Here is a 26,987-nt window from a genome sequence, read left to right as displayed (position 1 = left end):
GGTCCAGTATAAAAATAGCCAAATGGTCACCCCACTTATTTACCTAATATGGGGGAATAGACTTTGTTACCCTTAATGGTTTTCCTCATCTCTGAAGAAGGGAAGATTTCCCAAAATGTGTCAGCTGACCAGTTCAAGTGGACACCTCTACAAACTGGGCATCACACCCCAATTCTGGGAGTCTTTTGCTTTAGGACTTTAGACACACAGACGTGGCTTTTTAGACCTGTAGAATTTATTAATTGTACTTTTGTAATTCATAATTCTGTATATTTGCACATTGGTAGCTATATTTCTTTTATTCTATACTAGGTGAACTGCTAAAAGTATGTATTTACCATATTCTGGCTGTAATAGATTACTTGTGCGAAATAATAACCTGCGTCTTAAATCGATTTTTCCTTTTGTATGCCATTTGATGTGTTAGCAGTGCATAAAAGCAGTGCAAATGTTTACAGTGCGCCATCTGTTGGATAGCAGAGACATATAGCATCTGGATGGACGCTGTTAATCAGTTGAACTAGGAGTTACAGTGTGTTCAATTGTGCTAGAAATCTCTGGAGACAAAAACCTTTTTACCTTTACTTCTGTCAGAGCCCAAGAAATGCAGACTGATACAGCATAATGCTGAAGAGAAAATGCACAAAATATATCTCTCTATTATAAAAGGAAATCCTGAGACAAGACTTTTTCAAAAAGATTTTTTCAAGTCCCGCCCTCCTCTCAAACCACGCCCACGGTCCTCTCACCTCTCATTCATGTCAATGCTTTTGACAGACACACTTCCTGCACTCTCAGCTCTTATAAATTTTAACGTTTTCCTCACATTAAGTACCCAATTAAAGAAGACGTATTATGTACAAATCTTATTGAAGAATTTCATCATGAAGGGTTATCAACAGAAGAAATGAGAAAATTATTGATCGGTTACACGGCAAATTGGTTAAATACGTATCAGTAAACTCTGCTGAAAAGTTGGTGGTGATAGTGAGGAAGATGAAAACATCAGCTTACAATATCACGAAGAATATCTACAACCATTAACACCGTCTGGTTTTCCACCGGACGAATTACTGTAGAAAGAAGGATGTATCCAAGAAAGGTAATGTAGTCCATCTTCAGGGGATAACATTAGACACCAAAGGAGATCTTGATATGCCATTCGTATTAAAATGTTTACCATTTCCCGTTAGAAGAGCTTTTTCCATAACAATTAACAAATGACAAACATTCGAAAAAGTCGTTTTATTTATTAGAGAGACAGAAACGAAACTCACTCACGTGCAGTTATATGTTGCGTTGTAACGATGAAAGTCCAAACACAGAATCAAAATTTATTGCGATATTGATGAAAATTTTATTAAGTTTTACAAAAGTTTAAAAAGTATTTGCGTGTTAAATTCAAAGCCAAGCAGAAAGAAAATGTATAACGCAATGAATACCTCTAACACAGCATGAAACAATTTACTTTCAAATTATTATGTTTTACTATTTTTTAATATGGTTAATTACTCACTGTAATGTAAAATAGTTAGTTCTATTATGCATTTGTAACAATTACCATGAAAAAAGCAACCTGTTTAAATTGTATATCTGCATCCCTGTTTAAAAAGTTCACGTGCAGAAGTTCGCTGATGACACTGCTATGGTGGGCTGCATCAGGAGTGGGCAGGAGGACGAGTATAGGAACCTAATTAAGGACTTTGTTAAATGGTGCGACTCAAACCACCTACACCTGAACACCAGCAAGACCAAGGAGCTGCTGGTGGATTTTAGGAGGACCAGGCCCCTCATGGACCCCGTCATCATCAGAGGTGACTGTGCAGAGGGTGCAGACCTATAAATACCTGGGAGTGCAGCTAGATGATAAACTGGACTGGACTGCCAATACTGATGTTCTGTGTAAGAGAGGACAGAGCCGACTATACTTCATTAGAAGACTGGCGTCCTTCAACATCTGCAATAAGATGCTGCAGATGTTCTACCAGACAGTTGTGGTGAGCGCCCTCTTCTACGCGGTGGTGTGCTGGGGAGGCAGCATAAAGAAGTGGGACAAACTGGTGAGGAACGGCAGGCTCTATTGTAGGCACGGGGCTGGACAGTTTGACATCTGTGGCAGAGCGACGGGCGCTGAGCAGACTCCTGTCAATCATGGAGAGTCCACTGCATCCACTGAACAGGATCATCTCCAGACAGAGGAGCAGCTTCAGTGACAGCCTGCTGTCACCATCCTGCTCCACTGACAGACCGAGGAGACCCCACACTATGCGACTCTTCAATTCCACCCGGGGGGGTGGACGTTAACATTATACAAAGTTATTGTCTGTTATACCTGCATTGTTATCACTCTTTAATGTAATATTGTTCTTTATCAGTATGCTGCAGCTGGAGTAGGGGAATTTCCCCTTGATAGATAGATAGATATGAAAGGCACTATATGATAGATAGATAGATAGATAGATAGATAGATAGATAGATAGATCTATTATATAGTGCCTTTCATATCTATCTATCTATCTATCTATCTATCTATCTATCTATCTGTTATTTAGTGCCTTTTTATCTATCTATCTATATGCGAGCGGCAGAGGTGGGAAGTGGCTAGTGGGTAGCATAGGCATGGGGGTTGGCGAGCAGGGGGCAAAGTAATAAAAAAGAAAAAGCAATAATAATACAACAGTACTAAAATGTAGAAATAAAATTAGATTGTACATTAAAGAATAATATTTCAGATAATGGATGGATGATAGAAATGTGTTTTTTGTCCACTTTTGGTTATTTCAGGTAATGTGGGTTGTTCACTTTCAGTCTCTGTAGCTGCCTGTCCCTTCACCTTCCTTATCTTTCTAATCCTTGTTAAACTCGCATTCCTGATCTGATCACGTCAGATTTATCACGATGCATTGTCTTAACCTCTGCCATGTAATCTGTTATCGACAAGTGGGCTTGCAGTGCTAAGAAGCAGCATTTCTGTTTCACCTCTAAACTCATAAATGTCTACAAAAATTGTAACAAGATAGAAATGCAGCCATAATTAACATATAATGATACAGAGTAATCGTTCAAAAAGCAGGTCTTGTTTGAGTGCTCAAAACGAGCAGGAAAAAAAATTCTGACACATTACCGCATTCAAGGTCACTAGTGACCCTATAGATTTTAGATGAATAAATGATCAGAATAAAATAATTTTAAACTATTTTGGTGTGTTTTTGGTAGTAAATTCATGTGGATGAAATGAATGAACCATCAATCTGGGGAGTTGTGTCCAGACTGCATCATGTGACCCAAAGAGAGCTGTAAACATGGCGTCACTGAGGTATGTATACAAGGGTTAAAGGAGTAGGGGGATACAAACATTTACACAAAGGTTGCTCTGCTGTCTTTATGAAGACTTGTGTCCATTTTACCAAAAGCTTGTAAACCCTAACCTTTAGGTGGTCTCCTTTATTAACTGTGTTGTTTAAATCTGATAGTGATTTGAGATAACTGCCAGGTGACTCTCATTTTTATGATGCGATTGTCCATGAAAATAAAAAGTAACAGATAAACTTTTATTTAAGTCATAGATGAAGAGGTCGAGCCACCCCCAACGCCTCTGATTGAAAAACCATGGAGGAATCAGGAATTTAGCTCAAAGTGAGTAAGTTGATTGGACACTTTCTGAGGTGATGTGTGATGAAAACACCCAGAGATACAAATGTGCTAAAAGATGAGTTGAGGTGGAGAGAAAGGTGGGCTGGAAAAGTGTGAGTGAGGGCAAAGATGACAGCCCAGGTCATAAGAGGGCAGCATCCCAGACTTCTGTAGGACTGGACCCAGTGGAAGAAAGGAGGAGACCACTGGTTTTTAGAAAAGGGGTGAATGTTAAATATGTGTGTTTGTTTGTGTGTGTGTGTTGGGGTGTGTGTAAGTAGGCATGGAAACACGTTTATAACTGCTGGGTATTCAGACTAGAAGACGCTGCAGTCACCTATCACTTTTGGTATCAGATCTTTTTCCTCTTCTTTCAGCTGCTCCTGTTAGGGGTTACCCCAGTGGATCATATTGTCCGCATAATGATTTGGCAACATTTTTACACCGGATGCCCTTCCTGACGTAACCCTCCCCATTTATCCGGGCTTGGGAGGGGCAGGAAGAAACACAGGTTTCAGATGTGTGACTTAAATAACTTAGATGTGTCTGTTATCATGTCAATGAATGAAATGTGACCAAAAACTACTGTGTGGCCAGTCTGTTACCCGACCTGTACTGATGTTGAGAACAGGAATGTGTTTAGTACTTGGCTGTAGAAGTTGGTTCTTCTGGCCTCCTTAGTCTTATTTGATAGCTGTTTAGTTCCATATTTGCATAATATGGATATTCATTCATTTAATTTTCTAATCTCAGTTATTATATTACAAGATTGGCCTGGACAGAGGTGGAGTGCAAGGCAGTTAGCTTTATTTGCTTCATATATTTTATGTTTTTGTACTCAAGTCATAACAAATTTGCATCCAATTTGCATTGGAAAGTTTAACTGCAAAAAAGGTTGATCTTTAATGGCTTATGAGACATACAAGAGATTCTTATTTCTGTTTCGTTTAAGAATTGACTTTGTCACAGATGTTTCTCCCAAAATTCCTCACAAAAAACAGCCTTAGACAGAAAAGGAGGTGTGAGACACAGCTGAGGTAAAAATAGTCAAAATTGAGAATTTGGTTTGAAAAACATCTTGTAGTGTGTGAAGTCTCCTTCAAGTCTCTTTTAATCGATCTCAAGACTTCTTATTTTTTACTTATTATTGGACTGATGTCTTCCTCCAAGGTGACTTATAACATTTGAGATACAATCAGTTATATTTCATTTTGGTTTCCAATTGGAGCACAGGCAGATGAAGTGATTTTCTTGTAGTAAAACAGGTGTCAGTAGTGGGATTTGAACCTGCAATCTTACAGTTTGAAGTCCAAAGCTTTAACCCCTACACCACAGTGCCTGCCTTCTCTGACTATGATTTAATTGGAGCCAGTCATTTAATAGTTTTACTCAGAAGCAAAGACTTCATAATCATAGTCTTCTTCTTCTTCTTCCTCTTCTTTCAGTCTACTCCCATTAGGGTTGCCACAATGGATCATTTTTTTTCATCTCCTTCTGCCCTCGTCATCTTGCTCTGTTATACCCATCACCTGCATGTCCTCTCTCACCACATCCATAAACCTTCTCTTAGGTCTTCCTCTTTTCCTCTTGCCTGACAGCTCTATCCTTAGCATCCTTCTCCCAGTATACCCAGCATCTCTCCTCTGCACATGTCCAAACCAATGCAATCTCACACTCTGACTTTGTCTCCCAACCATCCAACTTGAGCTGACCCTCTAATGTCCTCATTTCTAATCCTGTCCATCCTCGTTACATCCAATGCAAATCTTAGCATCTTTAATTCTGCCACCTCCAGCTCTGTCTCCTGCTTTCTGGTCAGTGCCACCGTCTCTAGCCCATATAATACAGCTGGTCTCACTATTGTCCTGTAGACCTTCCCTGTCACTCTTGCTGATACCCGTCTGTCACCAATCACTCCTGACACTCTTCTCCACCCTGCCTGCACTCTCTTCTTCACTTCTCTTCCACAATCCCCATTACTCTGTAGATAGATAGATAGATAGATAGATAGATAGATACTTTATTAATCCCAAGGGGAAATTCACATAATCCAGCAGCAGTATACTGATACAAAGAAACAATATTAAATTAAATAGTAATAAAAATGAAAAGAATTAAAATAAAATTAATGTTCGCATTTACTCCCCCGGGTGGAATTGAAGAGTCGCATAGTGTGGGGGAGGAACGATCTCTTTAGTCTGTCAGTGGAGCAGGACGGTGACAAAAGTCTGTCACTGAAGCTACTCCTCTGTCTGGAGATGACACTGTTAAGTGGATGCAGTGGATTCTTCATGATTGACAGGAGTTTGCTTAATGCCCGTCGCTCTGCCACAGATGTTAAACTGTCCAACTTTAATCCTACAATACAGCCTGCCTTCTTAACAAGTTTGTCCAGGCGTGAGGCGTTTTTCATCTTTATGCTGCCACCCCAGCACACCACCGCGTAGAAGAGGGCACTCGCCACAACCGTCTGGTAGAACATCTGCAGCATCTTACTGCAGATGTTGAAGGATGCCAACCTTCTCAGAAAGTATAGTCTGCTCTGAGCTTTCTTACATAGAGCATCAGTATTGGCAGTCCAGTCCAATTTGTCATCCAGCTGCACTCCCAGGTATTTATAGGTATGCACCCTCTGCACAGTCACCTCTGATGATCACAGGGTCCATGAGGGGCCTGGGCCTCCTAAAATCCACCACCAGCTCCTTGGTCTGGCTGGTGTTAAGGTGTAAGTGGTTTGAACGTACTGTTCATCTCAGATATTTAAACTCATCCACCTTCACCAACTCTACTCCCTCATCCTCACCATTCCACTGACCTCCCTCTCATTCACACACATGTATTCTGTTTTGGTGGTCCTACTGACCTTCATTCCTCTCCTCTCTAGAGCATATCTCCACCTCTCCAGAGTCTCCTCAACCTGCTCCCTTACTCTCACTACAGATCACAATGTCATCAGCAAACATCACAGTCCACGGGGACTCCTGTCTAATCTCGTCTGTCAGCCTGTCCATCACCATTGCAAATACGAAAGGTCTCAGAGCCGATCCCTGATGTAATCCCACCTCCGTCACTCCTACCACAGACCTCACCACAGTCACACTTCCCTCATACATATCCTGTGCCACTCTTACGTACTTCTCTGTCACTCCCGACTGTCTCATACAATACCACAGCTCCTCTCAGTCACCCTGTCATATGCTTTCTCCGGGTCCACAAAGACGCAATGCAACTCCTTCTGTTCTTCTCTAAACTTCTCCATCAACATCCTCAGAGCAAACATCACATCTGTGGTGCTCTTTCTTGGTAGGAAACCATCCTTCTGCTCACTAATCATCACCTCACTTCTTAACTGAGCTTCCACTACTCTTTCCCATAACTTCACACTGTGGCTCATCAATTTTATCCCACTATAGTTACTGCAGTCCTGCACATCCTCCTTATTCTTAAATATCGGCACCAGTACACTTCTTTTCCACTCCTCATCATCCTCTCACTTTCCAAGATTCCATTAAACAATCTGATTAAAAACTCCACTGCCATCTCTCCTAAACACCTCCATGCTCCACAGGTATGTCATCTAAACTAACGGCCTTTCCATTCTTCATCCTCTTCATCGCTGTCCTTACTTCCTCCTTGCTAATTTGTTGCACTTCCTGATTCACTATCTCCACATCATCCAACCTCTTCTCTCTCTCGTTCTCTTCATTCATCAGCCTCTCACAGTACTCTTTCCATCTTCTCAACACACTCTCCTCACTTGTGAGAATGTTTCTATCTTTATCCTTTATCACCCTAACCTGTTCCTCATCTTTCCCGGCTCTGCCCCTCTGTGTAGCCCACCGGTCCTTTTCTCCCTCCTTAATGTCCAATCTCTCATACAACTCATCATACGCTATTTCTTTAGCCTTTGCCACCTCTCTTTTCGCCTTGCACCTTATCTCCTTCTATTCTTGTCTACTTTCTGCATCTCTCTGACAATCCCACTTCTTCTTTGCCATCCTCTTCCTCTGTATACTCTCCTGTACTGTCTGATTACACAACTATTATAAAATAATTACTGTACTACACACATGGTAAGATTCGCTGAGAAATGATGTGGTATATTCAGTATGTGAGTTCAGGTCAGTTCCACTGAGACAGGCACTCTCTGCTGACTGATTAGCAGTAGCATGAAAATCCCAAGTCAGATGGAAGTATATACTAATTTCTCTATTATGTAAGACAAATCCTGGAAGACAAGACATTTTAGCCAGGGACGAGACGTGATCTTTCTCAGAGAAGTACTTCCATGTCCCACAAAACTAGACTTTGTGCCAAGAGATTTAACCATGGAAATAAAAGGCAAAGAGTAGATGACAAAGTAAAACGTTGTAAAGAATTCAAAAAAACGTTGGCGCGATACACATGCAGAGCAGGTTAGAGATAATGAAAGTCCTAAAATCTGGAAGTCTCCAAAAAAGTATAGTAAAGATTGCATTAGTGGAAACAAACGGAAAATATTGGAATAGCGAAAAGAGATTGAATATATTGTTCAGATTTAAACTTTAAGTTGGAGACTTGTAGATCGTCTAATTCGTGTTGCTATCGGGAAAAAGTAGAGTTTCTTCCCAATGAAGAGGCGTATCGGTGAGAATTAAAAGTTTTGTTGTTTAGTGAACGTGAAATCATCAAACACAAAGTGGCTGGCGAGCAAGTGAGCAGGTGGTAAACCCCCTAAGTAATAAAGATAAGAATCATCATTGTGAATGTATTTATTAACTGTTAGAATCAAAGATAACTCCCAGAAACATTAGGCAAGGGTACAGACGGTTAAAGAGAAAGAAAAAATTAACAAAACAGGCAACGAGACAGTCCTGCGGCCAAAGCCTACTTTACTAATACATGTGATTACATTCTGTTATTACTGTTATTTGTTTAGTATGACTAACTATTATCAATATATTTACCAAATTTGTGATAACTAATTCTCTAAATACACCTAAATGCTATGCATGGCATCATTTTCTTTTTTGTTTAATGTAATATCAATTATTTTCTTAATTGAACTCCTCAGGTGTGTTTCCATAAAGCTTTGTAACTCTAACTACTTCATTGTCTCATACTTAAGATTGTTCTTTAATTAACGTGTGTCCCCCAAAACCCTTGTAACTAAAGTGGTACTTAATCTCGTTTGTAAATTAACAAGCGACCCACTCATTATTTTTAATGTCATTCTTTATTTGGAGTTTTGCCTGAGATTCTAGCACAATGACACAGAGGATGCTCTAACTAGTCACAAAAATACAATGTCACTCTTATTTGGACAACATAATAATAATAATAATAATAATAACAGGTCAATGTTGCAATACAAATATAAAATTATAATGCAGGTTATAAATTAGCACAAATGGGCCCTTTGTAGCGTGGATGAGGTTGACTGATCCGACTCACTATAATCAGTCTCACCCTTTAAAGTCGTAAAGCAGGTCACCCCTTAGTACCAGCAACGACAAAGGCAGCTGTGCAATTATTTTGTGCTTTTTTATCTATTTTCATTAATGTTTTTTTATACTTTTTTAACATTTGCACATGTCTGATGTAACAATATAATGCTTTTCTTATGTGGTCACTGGCGAGGAGCCCAGAAGAGAAGAACTTTAAAGTTGGTCGTTAAATGTCAAATAATGAAGGGCTTCAGGAAACACTCATAAGACTCACTTGTTCTTCACCTACGTCGCTCATGATCTCATTCATTGTCCACTAAGATTGATCATTTTCAGGAAATGCACCCCTCATTGATCCAGATTTTCAACTTCAGGTCTACAAATAATAATACAGTAGCCTGAATTTGACTTTAATTTGAAATTCATAAACACTCTTAAGATGGCTTCCTTAATTTGTTCATCAGAGGCATCTCTTCATTTCTTATTTCATTTAAATTCACAAGCTTTTCAAGACTATTGGATTATTTTTGGTTTCTTGCTGCAAATCAGAAGGCATCTGAAAATCAATTAAATTGATGCCATACTTACATTCACATGTATTTATCTTTAAATAGCTGTCATTAATAAAAGAGCTTAATTAAAACCCTAAAGCATCCTCGCCCTTGACTCTCCATGTTCTGTATTTCCTCTGAAAAGCAACATATTGGCTGAAAAGAAATTCTGAATTACAGATTGATTTCAGATAGGTGATGAGTGATTATTTTAAAAGATAGTTTCCAGAAATCCTCTCACTTTGCTTCTAATTAAGAATTTGGTTGGAAGAAAGTCACTGCCAAGATCCTGGATCTGTGTGCCTGCTTGGCACTGACCTCACGGACTGAACCAGGTGCCCAAGGACTAACCCAGGCCTTTCTGGAGGGATTCTGTCTCCTGGTTGACTTGGCAGCAGCTCAGAATTTGATAAGAATATCTTTATCATTCTCTTCATCCCAACATGTTGCAATCTGAAAAATAAACTGCACAGTACTTGATATCACAAATACTCAGAATGATCACCAGTTACGTCGAACGCAGACTTAAATATTAGATTTTGTTTCTCTCAACGTTATTTCTGTCTGCTAACTTGTCACGTCACACACACTTGTGTTCTTTATGTGTGTCTGAAGGCGCAATCTCTTTTCTAGAGGATTTTTAAATGCCGTCAATGATCTCATTTTACAAAATGTTTGGAAGCAGAAAGATGAGAGGTAGTGTGGTATGGTTAGGTGCGGTCTAAGGGTGCTAACGTGACAAATGTGCTGCTGGATGTTGGGTGCAATGGGGACTTCGTGTCATCCTGAGAGTGTACCTTTGGTGTATTAGTGTTTGATCCTGAACTAACTTCTCTTCCTGCTCTTTCTTCCTTTCTCATAACCAGTGTAAGGAATAAACTTCTAAAAGAAATTCGAGAATACCAGACTGTGACAGAGTTGGTGAAACAGCCCAGAATCCTCCTGATCGGGCAGATTGGATGTGGTAAAAGCAGCTTCTTCAACTCGGTGAACAGTATCTTCAGAGGTCATGTCATACTGCAGGCCACAGCTGGGTTTGGAGACACCAGTGTAAGCAAACTGGTAAGTGTACGGAGCAAAGAAGAGTCAGGCTGTACTCATCTGTTTAAAGCATTAGGGAATGAGGCCTTATTTTAGGAGAGGGATACAGACCACCCAATGTAGATAGTCATTTCAACACACGTCTTCATAGTAATATTAAAAAGGAAAGTTTGGGTTTGGCCCAAACATTTGTGCATGGATTAAATTACTGTATACTAACCCAGAAGCTTCAGTTTGCATCAATAACATTTGCTCAGACTACTTTAAACTAGAACGTGGCACTAGACAAGGATGCCCGTTGTCACCGCTGCTGTTTGCGATTGCCATTGAACCACTGGCAATACATTGTCGAAATACTGATCAGATAAAGTGGATTAGCAGAGAAGGACTGGAACAGAAAATCTCATTATATGCAGATGACATGGTACTGTATATATCGGACCCAGAAAATTCTGTGCCTGCAGTCTTAGCAGCACTCACAGAATTTCAAAAGATCTCTGGTCTCAGAATTAATCTGAATAAAAGTGTACTCTTTCCAGTGAATTCTCAAGCATATAATATTAGATTAGACACCCTACCTTTTATCATTGCAGAACAGTTTAAATACCTCGGGGTAAACATCACAAGTAAACATAAAGCTCTTTATCAACAAAATTTGTCGTCTGCATGGAAAAAATTAAACAAGACTTGCTTAGATGGTCAACCCTTCATCTCACACTAGCTGGAAGAATTAACACTGTTAAGATGAATATTCTTCCTAAGCTCCTTTTTATTTCAAAACATTCCAATATACATTAATAAATCATTCTTTAAGCAATTAGATTCAACAATAACCTCATTTATTTGGAACTCAAAACATCCACGCATCAAAAGAGCGACCCTACAAAGACAAAAGGCAGAAGGCGGCATGGCTCTACCTAACTTCCAGTTTTATTACTGGGCGCAAATATACAGGCGATAAGAACCTGGACACAAATAGAAGAACATACACAGGCTTGGACCGCAATAGAAGTAAAATCCTGCAGTACTTCTTTGTATTCCTGCTCTGTGCTCCAATAAACACACGCTATCGGCAATACACTAATAACCCAATTGTGCTCCACTCACTTAGAATCTGGAACCAATGTAGAAAGCATTTTAAGACGGAGAAGCTTCTATCTGTGGCACCTCTGCAAGAGAACCACCTCTTTCAACCTTCACAAACATATGCAGTTTTTAATATCTGGAAAAATTTGGAATTAACTTGCTTAGAGATCTTTATATAGACAACGTCTTTGCATCCTATGAACAATTACATTCCAAATTTAACATTCCAGCTACACATTTCTTTCACTATCTTCAAATCAGGAACTTTGTTAAACAGAACCTTCCAGATTTTCCTCATCTTGCACCCTCAACCATGCTGGAAAAATTATTGCTCACTTTCAAGGAGTTAGACTCCATCTCTACAATATATAAAATCATTTTACAATCCCTCCTTTCAAAGATCCAAGGGACACTGGGAAAAAGTGTCTCAATTAATATATCAGAAAAGGAGTGGAAAGTAGCAATGCAGAGAATTCACTCGAGCTCCTTATGCAAAGCATACAATTATACAACTCAAAATTATATATCGAGCACATCTGTCTCGACTAAAACTCTCCAAAATGTTTCCAGGGCATGATCCAACCTGCGAACGTTGCAACCAAGCCCCAGCCTCACTAGGTCACATGTTCTGGGCCTGCACCAAATTAACATTATTCTGGACAAAAATTTTAATTACCTTTCAGACAGCCTTGGACTCACAATCCCTCCTAACCCATTAACAGCTGTGTTTGGGGGTCTTCCAGAGGGTTTAAAGTGGAGAAAGACAAACAAATTGTGATTGCATTCACTACACTGTTGGCACGCAGACTTATTCTGATAAACTGGAAGAACCCAAACTCTCCTCTTTTAAGTCAGTGGGAAACTGATGTGTTATATTATTTGAAATTGGAAAAAATCAAATACTCAGTTAGAGGATCTGTACAGACTTTTTCAAAACATGGCAGGATCTAATCAGTAATATTTTAAAATAAGTTTATAAAGCACAGAGAATTTATTAATTTAGGTATGTTTAAAAGCCTTAAATTTTATGCCGTTTGGCTTGCTCTGTCTCTCAAGGGTGGGGATCGATCTGTTCTTAACTCTATTTTTCTTTTTGTAAAAACTTGATTGCTATGTATGGAGTGAAATAAAATTAATAAAAATAAAAAAAAAAAAAAAAAAGGAAAGTTTAAAGGGTGTAAAAGAAGCTGTTCTGAAGCCTGCTGATCCAGGACCTGATGCTATGGTATCGTCTGCCTAAAGGTAACAGCAAGAACATATCATGACTTGGATGTCAAGGCTCATTGATAATCTTTCTAGCTTTCCTTAGAGAAAGCCTAACATGGATTATCTCGTAAATTGGGAATGTCACCTCCAATGATTTGTTGGGCTGAGCAGAGCACACTTCTCTCTGCTGTTGAGGGCCCTGCAGTTCCCATTTAAAATGAATACAGTGAGGGTGCCTTTGGTGGTGAAGGAGTCAAATGGCCTGAGGGTGTGAGGGCGCATGTCAAACCTCTTTAGCCACCTAAGATTAAAAGGCATTGTTGTGCCTTCTTTCTTCACTTTTTCAGTGTGAACACTCGGTGTAAGATTGCCGGTAACATCCACTTAAAACTGCACACGCTCTTCATAGTAGTCTCGTTGATGGTGAGAGGGGTGTGTACATCTCATTGCTTTCTGAAGTCCTCGATTTCCTCTTTAGTCTTGGATCAGTTGAGGGAGAGGCAGGTTTCCTGGCACCAGTGGGTCAGGCCTATGATTTCACCTTAACTTAGTCTCATCGCTGTTGTGTCATCAGCAAAATTCACAACACTGTTAGACCTGCTGTTAGACGTAAAGTCATGGCTGTAAATGGAATATAGCAGAGGACTCAGCACACATCCCTGGGGGGCTCCCATGTTGAGAGTGAGTACAGAGGAAGTGACGCCACTCAGCTTAACCACCTGGTGCTGATTTGACAAAAAGTTCAGGATCCAGCTTCAAAAAGAGTTTTTCACATCCAAACTTCTGAGCTTGATGTGAAGCTTAGATGGGTTTACAGTGTGAAATGCTGAGCTGTAAGCGAATGTGCAGGCTGGAGAGGATGGTTTGTTATGTCAGGGTTACGGATTCAGTGAATCTGTTCTGACTGTGCTAATTAATCATATTTTAATAGTTGTGAAGCTTCCATCCATCCATTTTCTAACCTGCTGAATCCGAACACAGGGTCACGGGGGTCTGCTGGAGCCAATCCCAGCCAACACAGGGCACAAGGCAGGAACCAATCCTGGGCAGGGTGCCAGCCCACCGCAGGACATAGTTGTGAAGCTTGAATTTGATATCTTTAAGTATTTAAGAAGATTTAGCAAAATGTAGTATGTAATATAAGCTGACACAGGATGCAAGAAGACTATGTGAGGCATTCACCAGGAAACCACGTCTTATTTACTGAGTGGGAATGGAAACTGCCTTCAGCTTCAGTGCTGATAAAGAAAAGAGCTGAAAATGACCAAGCAAACACGCGATGCTGAACATTAATGATCTGTCCATAGGACAACTGCATGTGTTTTTGCTGACTGTGCTTACCTATAATTTAGTACGGTTTGTTTTGTTGTGTCCGGCTAGCAAATGGAAGCAGCCAATGATGATAAGAAACTTTGTATGATGTAAGTGTAAGAGCCATTATCCTAGTTATATAAGAAAATATTTTACTAAGATGACAATGCATAATCTATGGGAGGTTCCCGTAGAATTGTATTGGTATATTCTTGCCATTTCTTACAGCTCTGACTAAATATTATTCTCAGTTAGTGACCAGCCTTGCCATGTGTAAGTTGTAGAATGCACATGGTTTTAAACCGGGCCTCTCGTGCCTACGGGCATACAGGCCTTTTGAGTGTGTGAAGTAACTTGTAAGAAAATGTGCTTATTTAAGTGCAAACCCGTATACTTAAAGCATACAGAAGATGAAGTTTTAAGTAAAGAAATAACTAAAGTTTTTCAAGAAAAGATAAATTTAGAGAAGACTAGGGGTCTTTGCCCCCTTCTCGCTTCGCTGGCCAACCCCTGTTTTTGTTTTTCTGGATACACACTTTTATGATTTTTTTTTTCCTTTGAATTGTTGCTATTTCATTAGTTTCACTTTTATTTCAGAATTTCTGTAAAATCAATATTTGGAATCTTTCGAGTCCAGCACTTTGAGCTACTGTTTGTTTGAAAATGTGCTATATAAATAAAAGTTGTTGTTGTTGTTGTTGAGTCCCAATGTGCTGAATCTTTTTAATGAGGTTAGTGAGACGTTTGTTGAATGACTTTGTTCTATAATTCAGGATGGGTGTCTCTGTTTGGAATTTCAGCACAGACAAAACGATCGACATCATCAGCAGTTAATATTTTTTTTGCAAGGTAACCAATAAATGCATGTGAGTTAAACTCTGTTTTTGAAATTCTCTTGACTTAAACTTCAAAGCCTTACAATATTTCCATACTTCTGACATATCACCTGTGTCCATATATTCGATCTCTATTCGCCTTTTCATTATTTCTCTTTACTTTCTTTGGTTTGACCCTGTCGTTTTTTTCTGCTTTCATATTCTGTATCTCGCTCTGCGTGTGTTTCTGCGAGTTTTTGGAATTCCACTTTTCATTTTCTCTAACCTGCTCTGCATGTGTTTGGCCCCCTTGTTTTTTATCCTCTTTATGACGTTTGACTTTTGTTTTCTACTCTTTGTCTTTTATTTCTGACCTCGCTTTATCCTGCACCACCTTGTCCGTGGTGATTATTTTCCCTTTTTCCAGTAATAATTTCCATTTGTTTGCACTCCTGTGATCTTTACTTTCTTTTTTTTACACTTTCTAATTTTCCTACTTTCATACCCTTTAACTTTCTCCATATTTGTATCGCACCAGTGTTTTTTTTTTGGAGCCTTTCAAATTCCACTGCTTTCATAATCTCTAACCTGCTCTGCATGTTTATAGCGCCAACGTCCGGATTGAATGTGCTTTTTTTTCAATTCCACTTGTTCCGGGCTGATAATTACTTTCCTTATTTTCTGAATTTGCACCTCGATTATTCTTTTTCTTTTTTGTCTCTCCACCGTTTTTAAGTCTCTTTTCTCCGCGCTGCTTTCTGCCTGTGTACAGCAGCTGCCCTTTTGCCACTTCGCATCTCTGTCACTCGTGTTGTGAGGCGGGTTGGGTAGCGTGGCGAGGGTTAGGTTGGCTGAACGCACGCTAAGGAGAAGCATTCTGATCATCTGCAGGCTTTTTGCTGCTGGCGAGCTGCTTGTCTCTTGTCGTTGTTTTAAGAGCTGGGAGCACATGAAGCGTGTCTGCCAACAGCAATCCAACCACTGCTAGGTCAGATGTCTGTGGACTTGTTTTAAATGTTGTCTCACTGCCTTGTCTTACGTGACATTGTAAAAACAATACTTGTCCTTTATTTCCGGCCCCGGACGTGGTTAAATCTCTTTCTCAGGACGTATAACGCTGCCCGCGTTGTCAAGGGCGGCTGAACACATGCTAAGGAGGTGCTGTCGCGCTGCTATCAGTCTTCTGTGCTGTACTCCGCCCTCCCTCAATCAAACCTAACAGTCACTTAAACCAGAAAAGGCGGAATTGAACATGGAGGTTTGTGCTTGAACCTCACTATTGTTCGTTCCAATCTTTCTTTAATGGGGTCGATTTTATTTCTTCTATGCATTTCATGACTAAATCACAGGTTCTCCAGAACATTTGTCTCATGACATCCTATCACTGACAGAAAAAGATATATGAGGTGACTGAAGAGCAGGATGAGGCTAGAGGGTGGCTTTCTACTAATCCTTCATGGTCCACATGACCATCATCTTGAAAGCCCTGAGGACTGATTGAGGTCTTTTATATTAGGCAGAATGCCCAGTGGGTGCTGGGCGGGTGGTCTTGTGGACTCGGACCCTTGCAGATTTATTTTTTTTTTTTTTTATTTCCTCCAGCCCCTGGAGGTTTTTTTTTTTTTTCTGTCCTCCTGGCCATCAGATCTTACTTTATTCTTTCTTGTTTAGCATTGCCTAGTCTTATTTATATATTTTTTTTTCTTTCTTTATCTTGTAGAGCACTTTGAGCTCCGTCATTTGTATGAAAATGTGCTCTAGAAATAAATGTTGTTGATGTTGTTCCTTTTCTTATGCTGTCCTTGACATTGCATTTTTGTGTTCAAACGTAGCACATTCATTTATTTATTTTAAATATGGCTTGGTAGATGTCTGTAGGCATACAGCCTGTAAGACCCGTGGCTTTGCACTCACTCGATTCTTTCTTCTCACACGCAGTACCGGACGTATCCAATTCATGATGGAAAAGGTGGGAAGAAGCTGCCGTTCATCCTGTGTGACACCATGGGCCTGGAAGGAAGTTCTGACGAGGCAGGAATCCATGTGGACGACATCATCAGTGTCATTAACGGGCACGTCCCAGACCAATATGAGGTGAGCCTGGCATGTTATCTTGACATGACTTCAGATGACAACAACACTTGCTCCTGTAACACGTTTTCATACACAATTTTCTTTTCCCACTTCTATGTGGAATCGATATGCCTGACCGACCAACCTTCTTCTTACCTCAGTAGTGATCTTGACTGCAGCCGGATGTTCTTCTGGCACCAGTCCTGCCCATTTATCTGGGCTTGGGACCACCGCCAAGTTGGGCTGGATTGATCTTTCATAGCTAGGTTCTCAATGTGATTTACAATAAGAATGGATAACTTAAGTGAGGTACAAAAAAAGAGAAACATGAAACAGTAATTACTCATAAAAGCCATTTTTAAGACTATTGAAAGGTGACAGTGAGTGTCCAGCTCAATAAGCACATTGTATTATCGTGATGTTTGTGTGACTTACCAAGTATGTTTATCAGGTTCTTCTGCTCTCTCCATTGAAGATTAAAACACACGTGCAGTACAAACAGAGATCCTAACCAGACGAAATCTCGAGTGGTGCCCAGTGCCAGTCACGCCGCCATATTCTGTGTGAGATTCTCTGTGTAGGGACTCACCGCTCTAACACACATGCTGGTTCCATCGCGGGCACACATTAAAGCACAACTCTTTTGATGATATGCCGCTTACCAACCAAACAATGTCTTTCTTTTACCGCAGTTGGTCTAATTACTGAGGAATGACCTGAGTAGCCTTGATAAACCCTGTGAATGAGGCAGTAGCCATCTAACGCACACTTGGTACCGTTTTATTATTTCAGGCACTCTAAATAAAAAACAAAGTATGGAAAATATAAAAGCAATGTGGTTTTTATTAACATATAACAACATCAAACAGAAGGAAATATAATAGAGAGCACAATCTGGAATAAACAGTTTAAGAAAATCTTAACTGAACGGCAAGGATGTTGTCCTGCTGTTGTTCTTAGGTTACATTTTCTGACATCCGAATCAGATGGTCTCGCGTCTCTTGATCTCTGACATTACTTCCTGTGTCATCGCCCGTCTGTCATTCACTCTTTGGTTCCTCGGACGAGCCATATTTATGTTAAAATACACAAGTGAGATTCAGTGACATGTGATATTGTAGCCATTTAATTGGATATCGTGTCCTTATGATGAATGATTCTGATCAGAGTGTTTAATCAATGAAGTACATCCGCACTTCTTCATTTCTCAAGCTATAAACTAATTCTGTAATTTTTAATCCTGCAGTGTCCATCTGCTCCCAGATTATAAACTAACTGAAATGCTTTGGTGGCTTTGTGGTGTGTACCTGCCTTCTTTTCTCTCCACCATTAAGTTGTAAACCAATTAGTTCAGACTGGTACAACACAGGAAGAATGGATAAGAACAATACTTGCAATACAACAACAACAACGTTTCTTTATATAGCACATTTTTATTCAAACAATGTCGTTCAAAGTGCTTTACAAGATGGAATAAAAAGGAAGTTAATTTAAAACATAAACGAGAATAGACAATAATATCATACAGTATGTAAGAAAGAAAAAGGTAAGGTCAGAAGGCCAGGAGGACAAAAAAATAAATTAATAAATAAATAAATAAATAAACTCCAGTTAGGGTGGAAAAAACAAAACGGAATCTGCCAAGGGTTCTGTGGTGTGAAGACCACAAGGCCCCCACTGGTCACCTGGTGTGATGTGTTCACATTTTCTTTTTCTAGTTGAGATTCTGGCTGCTGCATTCTGCACTAACTTTAACTGATTGACGTCATTCTTAGGTGGTCCTGAGAGGAGTGCGTTACAGTAATCTAGTCGACTAAAACCAAGCGTCAACTCATTTTTCAGCAGCTTGTAAAGTTATAAGAGGTTTAACTTTTGCTATATTCCTTAAGTGAAAAAATGCTGTCCAGCTAATCTGATTAATACAGTATGTGATTTAAAATTCAGGTCAGAATCAATAATTACCCCTAAATTCTTTACCTCTGACTTGACTTGTAATCCTAATGGATCGAGTTTATTCCTAATACCCTCATTTTATCAATTTTGCCAATAACTAAGATTTCTGTTTTCTCCTTATTTAGTATGAGAAAATGGCTACTCATCCATTCAGAAACACAAGTAAGACACAGGATCAGAGAACCAAGAGTGTCAGGGTCATCAGGTGTTGGCGATAAATAATGCTGTGTGACACCATCGTAGTTGTGGTGGCCCACCTTGTGCTTTGAGATAATCTGACCTAATGGAAGTATGGAGATTAAAAAGAGCAGTGGACCCACGATAGGTCTTTGTGGTGCACCATATAAAATATTGGGGGTCTCCAAAGTACAATCACCACAACTAACAAAGAATATTCAACCTCTTAAGTAAGACTGAACCCAATTTAAGACGTTACCAGAGAGGCCCACCCATTGACTATCGTGACCAATGGTTGCAACTGAAGTCCTGTAAATTTAGTTCACCTGGGTGCATTTGAGCAAAATAATTCAAACTTAATATAAACAGACATCAGTTCAAAATTGAAATGTTCCACTCCAGGACACAAATGTTACGGTCATATGGCCATGGAGGAGAGGAAACTTAAATCTCCAGCTGGCAAGGATGCCAAAAGCCCATCCAGCATTAATGTGTTCACAAATATCAATTATAACAATTTGAGGGTAGTCTTGTGTAACTTTCTTAATTCTGCCCAGCATCACAGGCGGCTGTAAGATGCTTTGGTCATACAGACTACTGAATACTAGAAACAGAAAAGTAGTGATGTGACCATTTAGTGAAAATCATAAACAATCATTTCAAACTGTAAATTAAATGTTTTTGGAACAATGAGACATCCGCCTCATGTTGCCCAGCCCCAGTTTTGAATGACTAGAAATGACACTGATGGCACAACAAGTCCAAAGAAGAAGAGTTAGCAATAAAAATTAATAATAAGAATAATAATAAACATTATCAACGTGTCTGCTAGATGTTACTCTCCATTACAGAATACCAGTGAGTTGAGGTTTTATTTACGGTCTCTGATAACTAGCAAGTAATGGCTCTGACCTTTATATTGTCGCCTTATAACAACAATTTATTTCTCGTTTAGCCCAAAATCACTCAAAGAATGCCTCGGTGGGCTTTAACAGCCTCTGTTTTTTGACAGCCCCCCAGCCTCGGCTCACTAGGAAGACAAGAAAAAAATCCCAAAAATCTTGTAGGACAAAAATGGAAGAAATCTCGGGAAGAGCAATTGAGAGAGGGACCTCCTTCCAGACATGTTGGGCTTGAAGTAGGTGTCAAAAAATGGGGTAAATACAACACACAAAACAAAACACAGGTGATCCTCTGTTGTTGGGATCCATTGTTGTGTATGCTTTGTGCAGTTAGTAATTTGTAAAGTTTGTAATTGTTATCAGTGAAGAGTGCTACGCAAAAATGAAGTGACGGTGAAACTGAAATTTCAATGGCATTTTATTTTAGAACAGCTGACCAAGGACCACAAACCAGGAGAGGGATGACGCAAGGCAAGACCAAAATATTTGGAGGTCCAACCAGACAAAGCCGTATTTAATTTAATTCCAAACCAAAGAAAAAGGTTTCTAAGCCGAATGAGTAGCGGATGTCACTGAGACAAGTTGCCGTCGTCGATTAGTAACAGAGGCGTCTGTTTGGCCTTCCCTGTGGTTTTTCAGGTCCAGTTTGAGATTCCACTTCCTTTATACTTGCCAGACTCGAAGGGTTGGGGGCTTCATTGGCTCTGTTACCTCAGGGGGCTGTTTCTCAGGTCTGTGAGGGCTAAAGGAGACAGGACTGGTAGCAGTGGAGGCGATCCTCTGGCACACATGCGTGACAACAGACAATTAAATAACAAGAGTGATCCTCAGGCAGTCTTGGCCATACTTGATTGGTGTTTTCATGAGTCGAGTCAATATATGTAATGAGATGCTATGGAGGACTGAGCCCCCCGTTGACAGCATTGCTTGTCCCTCGTTTGTCCCAACATTTAGCGCTAAGATTCCCCTTACTCTTTGTAAAATGTGTGGATGAGAGTAGGATCAGATTGAGTTATTTACCAGTTGACCCAAATGAATTAATCAACTGAAAGGGAAATCATTTCAAGAACACAATTCAAAATAAATCCTGACCCACAATGCCATAAATTCAAAGAACTAAATAACAAATAAATAAAGCAGAAAAACACCTCAAAACTTTATGTAACGGATGATTAGATTGAATGTACCAACACAACACAAATAGAGTGAAAGAAAATTATTCAAACTAAATCATTTATATTTATATTTGTTATGATGTGGTTTTTATTTTTAATGTTTTGCAGTTTCTCCCTGGCCTCTAAAATGATTGAATCTTCATTTGAAGGGTTTAAACCTCAAAGACTTTTGTTGTCACATTAGTTTTTGAATCCGATGCATTTTAAATAGTGTTAAACATTAAATATGACCTCCCGCAGCATCATCTTGTTTTCATTATGGGTGCCCCTCTTTTTAACCACCCATAACTTGGGACACATTCATGGGTGTCCAGGTAAACATCTCCTGGAAGTTGTGCCAAATGAATCTGTGCTTACATGGGGAGTTCTAAACAACGGAATAACGGAATCAGTAAAGTCAATCGAGAGGCCCAACACCACACCAAAGCCCTTCTTGGCCATTTACTCAGCTTGGCTGGATGGCCAACTCTTCTTCCATTTCACAATTCAGTGCTGCTGGGAATACATCAAGCTTTACAAATGGTTTGATCCCCTCACCCCAAATTGATCATGGTGGTCTACAGACAGCTGCTTGGACTTCATGGCTTGGTTTATGTCCTGAAATGCATTGTGAATTGTGGGACCTTCTATACACAGGAACAAGTGAGCCTTTCCAAATGATATCCAATCAATTCAGTTTGTCACAGGTGGACTCTAATCAAGTTCTAGAAACATCTCAAGGAGAATTCAAGCAAATAGGAGACACTTGAGCACAATTTGGACTGTCACAGCAAACAGTCTGAATAATCATATAAATGACAGATTTCAGTGTTTTATTTCTTATCAATTTTGCAAACTTTTCTGAACAAGTTTTCACTTTGTTGTTAGAACATTTGAACCATGTAGATGAGAACATTCCATTCAGACCAACAAACCTTGCTAGTCCTGTCCACTCATTTCTTCTGAAAAAACTCAAACTGGGTTTTGAAAGAACCTAAAGTCCTCCTGTCTACATCGCTACTTGGTCGCTTATTCCAAGTGTCTATCGATCTTTGTGTAAAGAAAAACTTCCTAATGTTTGTGCGAAATTTACCCTTCACAAGTTTCCAGCTGTGTCCCCGTGTTCTTGATGAACTCATTTTAAAGTTGCTGTCTCAATCCGCTGCACTGATTTCCTTCATCATTTTCATCACTTCAGTCAGGTCTCCTATTCATCTCCTGCAACGGCTCAGCTCTTTTAATCTTCATCACTCATAACTCATCCCCTGTAGCCCCCCATAATCAGCCTAGTAGCTCTTCTCTGGACCTTCTCTTGTGCTGTTATGTCTTTATGGAGACCCAAACTGCACACCAGACTCCAGATGAGGCCTCACCAGTGTGTTATAAAGCTTGAACCGAATCTTCTGTGACTTGTACTCCACACATCAAGGCGCTATATAACCTGACATTCTGTTACCCTTCTTAATGGCTTCTGAACTCTGTCTGGAAGTTGATATCTTAGAGTGCACTATGACTCCTAAATCCTTCTTATAAGATGGACTCTCGATTTTCCGACCGCCCATCGTGTATCTAAATCATTTGTAGATATTAAAAATAGCAGCGGCCCCCTCACAGATCCCTGCTGGTCACCACTCTTAACGTCACCCAATTCTGCAAGAGGGTCCTCACACCATCACCCTCTGCTTCCTGTGTCTGAGCCAATTCTGCACCCATCTAAAAACATCACCCTGAACTGCCACTTCTTTTAATTTGATGCCCACCCTCTCGTGTGGCACCTTATCAAATGCCTTCTGAAAGTCCAGATAAATAATATCATAAGCTCCACTTTAATCGTATTCTTTTGTTGCCTCCTCATAGAATTCCAGCCTGTTAGTAAAACACGACCTCCCTCTTCTGACCCCACGCTGACTGTTCAGAAGAACTCCTGTCCTTGCCATGTGTTGCTCAATCTTATCCTCTTTAATAAAACCCCTGTGTGCGTCCAGGTGTCCGTGTGTGTGTGTCTTCAGGTGAAGTGCGCATGCGCGGGCCGCGCCACACATTGTACCGTGCCCGATGCGCTCGGCATGTGGACGCACACACACTGTGACTGGAAGCTGGGCACGCAGTGAATGGCCTAGCCGCCGACGCCGCCACGCACGATAAGGAAATAAAGCACACACACTGGAAGCTGGGCACACAGTGAGTGGCCTCTCCACGGCCGTGCATGATAAGATATAAAGGACACCATTGCTGGGGAGAGTGCTGATTGGGTAGTCGCGGCAGCGCACATAAAATCCGTTGTTGGGGAGACGCCACACAAAATGATCAGTTGCACGCCCCCACAGATTAAAATACTTGCTGGGGAGACGCCACAGGCACGGTTATAAGCAGCACGCCACACATTACATCAGTTGCTGGGGACACTCTGCTGATTGCCCACTGTTGTGACAGAAAATTAAAGTCATATTACGGACATCAAAGCCAGTATTACTGTCAGAGAAAATTACAGGCATTTTATGGAAATACAAACCAGTATTATTGTGAGAGAAACTTAAAGACATATTAAAGGATGCTGTGAGCGCTGAAGTCGAAAATAACGGAAGAACTTAAACCCAATTAAAGTAAAAATAATTTCTTTATTCTTAATTCTTGGTGAGTAGAGAGAATGTGAGACTGCCTCTTTCCAACTCAGTCAACTGATTTGGATTTTGGCAGAATATCTAAAGTAAACCTGTTCTCTCTTTTATATCCTAGAAAAGAAAAAAAAAACTAGCAGTTCATTCTGAGGTTATACATAGCTTAGGTTAAATCTCAATTTATGATATACTGGAATGTCCTAAAACCTGAAACAAACAGCCATTTGCATTCCTAAGGAATACGTCCTTCTAATTATACACACTTAGAATCAATTTAAACATTCTTATAGTCCATAAAGATCTTACATTCTTCAGGGGTCTTCTGATAGTATCAGAGGTCAGCCTTTCCTATAAATGATAAAAGTTAGTCCCTTAATGCTGTGCACACAGCCCAACTCCTTTTCTGCATAAATCAGGAACAAATCATGTAGCTCTCTGCAGCATGATCAACTCAAAACACAGTCCTTGATATCTGGGAGTTAAATAATAATGTTTTCTCTTCCTCAATGCATATTACAGCCACATACAAGCCAGTATTACTGTAAGAAAAAATGTTACGGACGTATCTACTAACAACATGAAACCCAAAAAAAAAGGACACGTCAAGTAGAACAAAAGACACAGACAATCAAATCCTATATAAGCAACATCTCCTGGAAGAACGGTCAGCTCAGCAAGTAAACATCAACAAAAGAAAGGCTGAAAGACAAAGAAAAATACGAGCAAATAGATCGATTGAAGAAAAAGAAAATGACCGTCAGAAAAACACTAAAAGAGAAAGACTCAGAAGAGCAAACCTTAGAAAAAGTTGGCATTTACTTGCCAGAGCCAGCATTCAGCCACGGTCAGTTATATGTTGCATTATCAAGAGGTAGAAGTTTTCCAGATGTTGTTCTCAAGGTTGTAGAGATTCCTGAACAAGGCAAACTGTTGCCAAACTCAGACAGAATTTTTACAAGAAATGTTGTCTATAATGAAATTGTACAGAAAAATTTCATGAGGTAAAAAAAATTGAAAATTTGGCCTAAATATCTTCTTCAGATATTGTGTCTTACAGATTGTTACAAAGTTTTACACTAAGGCAATGTTAATTATACTTACTGTATTGTCATGTACGTTTCTATTTTATTTTTATTATTATTTTACTTTAGGCTTCTTGAAAAAATATTTTTGACAAAAAATTAAGACAAGAAACAGAATGAGGTCAAGGTCCTTGCCATTTAATATCGACTGTTCCTAGTAATGTTCATGCACTACTGTTCTAGCGCCCGTTATTGTAACGGGCTTAACGTCTAGTCCTTAATAATTCCTTCCATTCATTTTCCTGTGATGTTTCATGTTAAACTTACTGGCCTGTAGTTGCTTGGATCTGCCCTGTCACCCCTTTTTATATAACGGGTATTTGCCTTTTTCCAGTCCTTTGGAATCTCACCAATGTGCTGTGACTTCCTAAATATATGCATCAAGGGTTTATATCTGTACTCAGTAACCTCCTTAAAAAGTAAATATTAAAATATGATCTGGTCCTGGTGATTTGTTTGATTTCATCTTATTTAATCATCACAGCACTTCTCCCTCTACAATTTCCAAATCCCTCAGCACCTCCTTAGTAGTCCCTGTTACTGCTCTGAGGTTATCCACTTCTTCACGTGCATACACTTCAATAAAGTGCAAGTTTAGAGCGTCCGCTTTTTCATTGTCTGTATCTTTTAATTCTCCTTTATTATTTCTGATGCTCTTCGCCTCCTCCTTAACTGATCTTTTAATACTAAAATGTTGAAAGCACCTTGTAGGTTATTAAGTGTAGATAAATGCCTAACGTATCCATTTCAAATTAAACCTACCACACAATGAAGTGCGCAGAAAGTAAAGGGGTCCCAAAACTTTTTGAGTCCAGTGTGCAATTCAATCTTAATCTCAAGTTAAGTCAAGTCAAGTATTGCAGCATACAGTGGTGCAAAGCAACATTCCCAAGGACCACTGCGATGCAGTATATACTTAAACACAGGACAAGTGCAAGACAAGTAAAGAACTTTTACTATGTTATAAACAGAGAAATAAATAATTAGGTAAGTGAATAGTGGTAATCTATATAATAAAAGCCCAGTGCCGTGTCCGGGAACACGTTCATTTTGGCTGTATAGCCGCCCCGTAGAAAAGCCCCAGTCCGTCACCTCTCAGAATTCCTGCTGACCCCCCTCCGTTCTTTCCCCATTTGCTTTTATTTTTCCTGTTTCCAAAAATCTTTTCAAAACAAAAGTAAAGAAATAGACAGAGCGTCACGTTAACGTCTTCTCCCCTCTGCCTATTAAATAATGAGTATTTCGAGCCCCGTGTCTGAGTCGGATGGTTCCCCTGGTCACCAATTCGTGTGTGTCACTAGGCCCACTATGCCTTTCCGTCTTCAGCTACCCATGTGCACTTGTACGGAGGAGACCTTACGGAACAATGCTGAAACGAAACGCAACTAAACCCGCTGCTGCGAGAGATGACACATTACAGCGTGATCACGAAGCAAAGAGGCAAAGGCGTGACAGTCGCTCGCATTCACACAGATTAGCTCAACGACGCGTCTCTGCCGCACAACGAAAGGCGACTGAAACCCCTACAGAGAGAGAAGACAGATTACGCCGTGATCGCGAAAGAAAGAGCTAAAAGAGTGCCAATGAGACACCCGACGAGAGGTCCTTACGATTGAGTCCTTCAACTGTGGTCATCCAATGCGCAGCGTAGCGCACGTCAAGTTGCTAGTTTGAAATAAATGATAACAACTCCTATTAAAAAACAACAGTAGTAACACATGTACTGCATGTAAATAAGATACTCAGAGCAGATTTGAGGACCGTTGGGCACCTCAGAGTTTAGAGTCCAGACCTCCAACGGTTAGAAACTGTTGCATAACCTGGCATAACTGGTTTGGATGTTACAGAACCTTCTACCAGATGGAATTAGGACCAACGGACTGTGGGAGTGGTGGTCCTCCACAATGATATAAGATTTCTCAATGCATTGCTCTATAAAGAACTTTTTAATGGAGGGCA

At 40.0% G+C, this 26,987-nt stretch overlaps 1 protein-coding gene across 1 annotated transcript in view; it reads left to right on the top strand.

The window, feature by feature from the left end:
- The window catches only part of LOC120514355, a 128,062-nt gene that overhangs the window by 32,479 nt on the left and 68,596 nt on the right, over nt 1-26,987 (top strand). Inside the window, exons 4-6 of the mRNA XM_039734672.1 lie at nt 3,561-3,636; nt 10,477-10,672; nt 17,008-17,163. Coding sequence (XP_039590606.1) covers nt 3,561-3,636; nt 10,477-10,672; nt 17,008-17,163 — 428 coding nt within the window. The remainder of the gene's footprint in view (nt 1-3,560; nt 3,637-10,476; nt 10,673-17,007; nt 17,164-26,987) is intronic.

This window comes from Polypterus senegalus, chromosome 14 (assembly GCF_016835505.1).
Source record: "Polypterus senegalus isolate Bchr_013 chromosome 14, ASM1683550v1, whole genome shotgun sequence".
Classification (NCBI taxonomy): domain Eukaryota; kingdom Metazoa; phylum Chordata; class Cladistia; order Polypteriformes; family Polypteridae; genus Polypterus; species Polypterus senegalus.
Note: the sequence above shows the minus strand (reverse complement) of the source record. Positions and strands in the feature narration are given on the sequence as shown.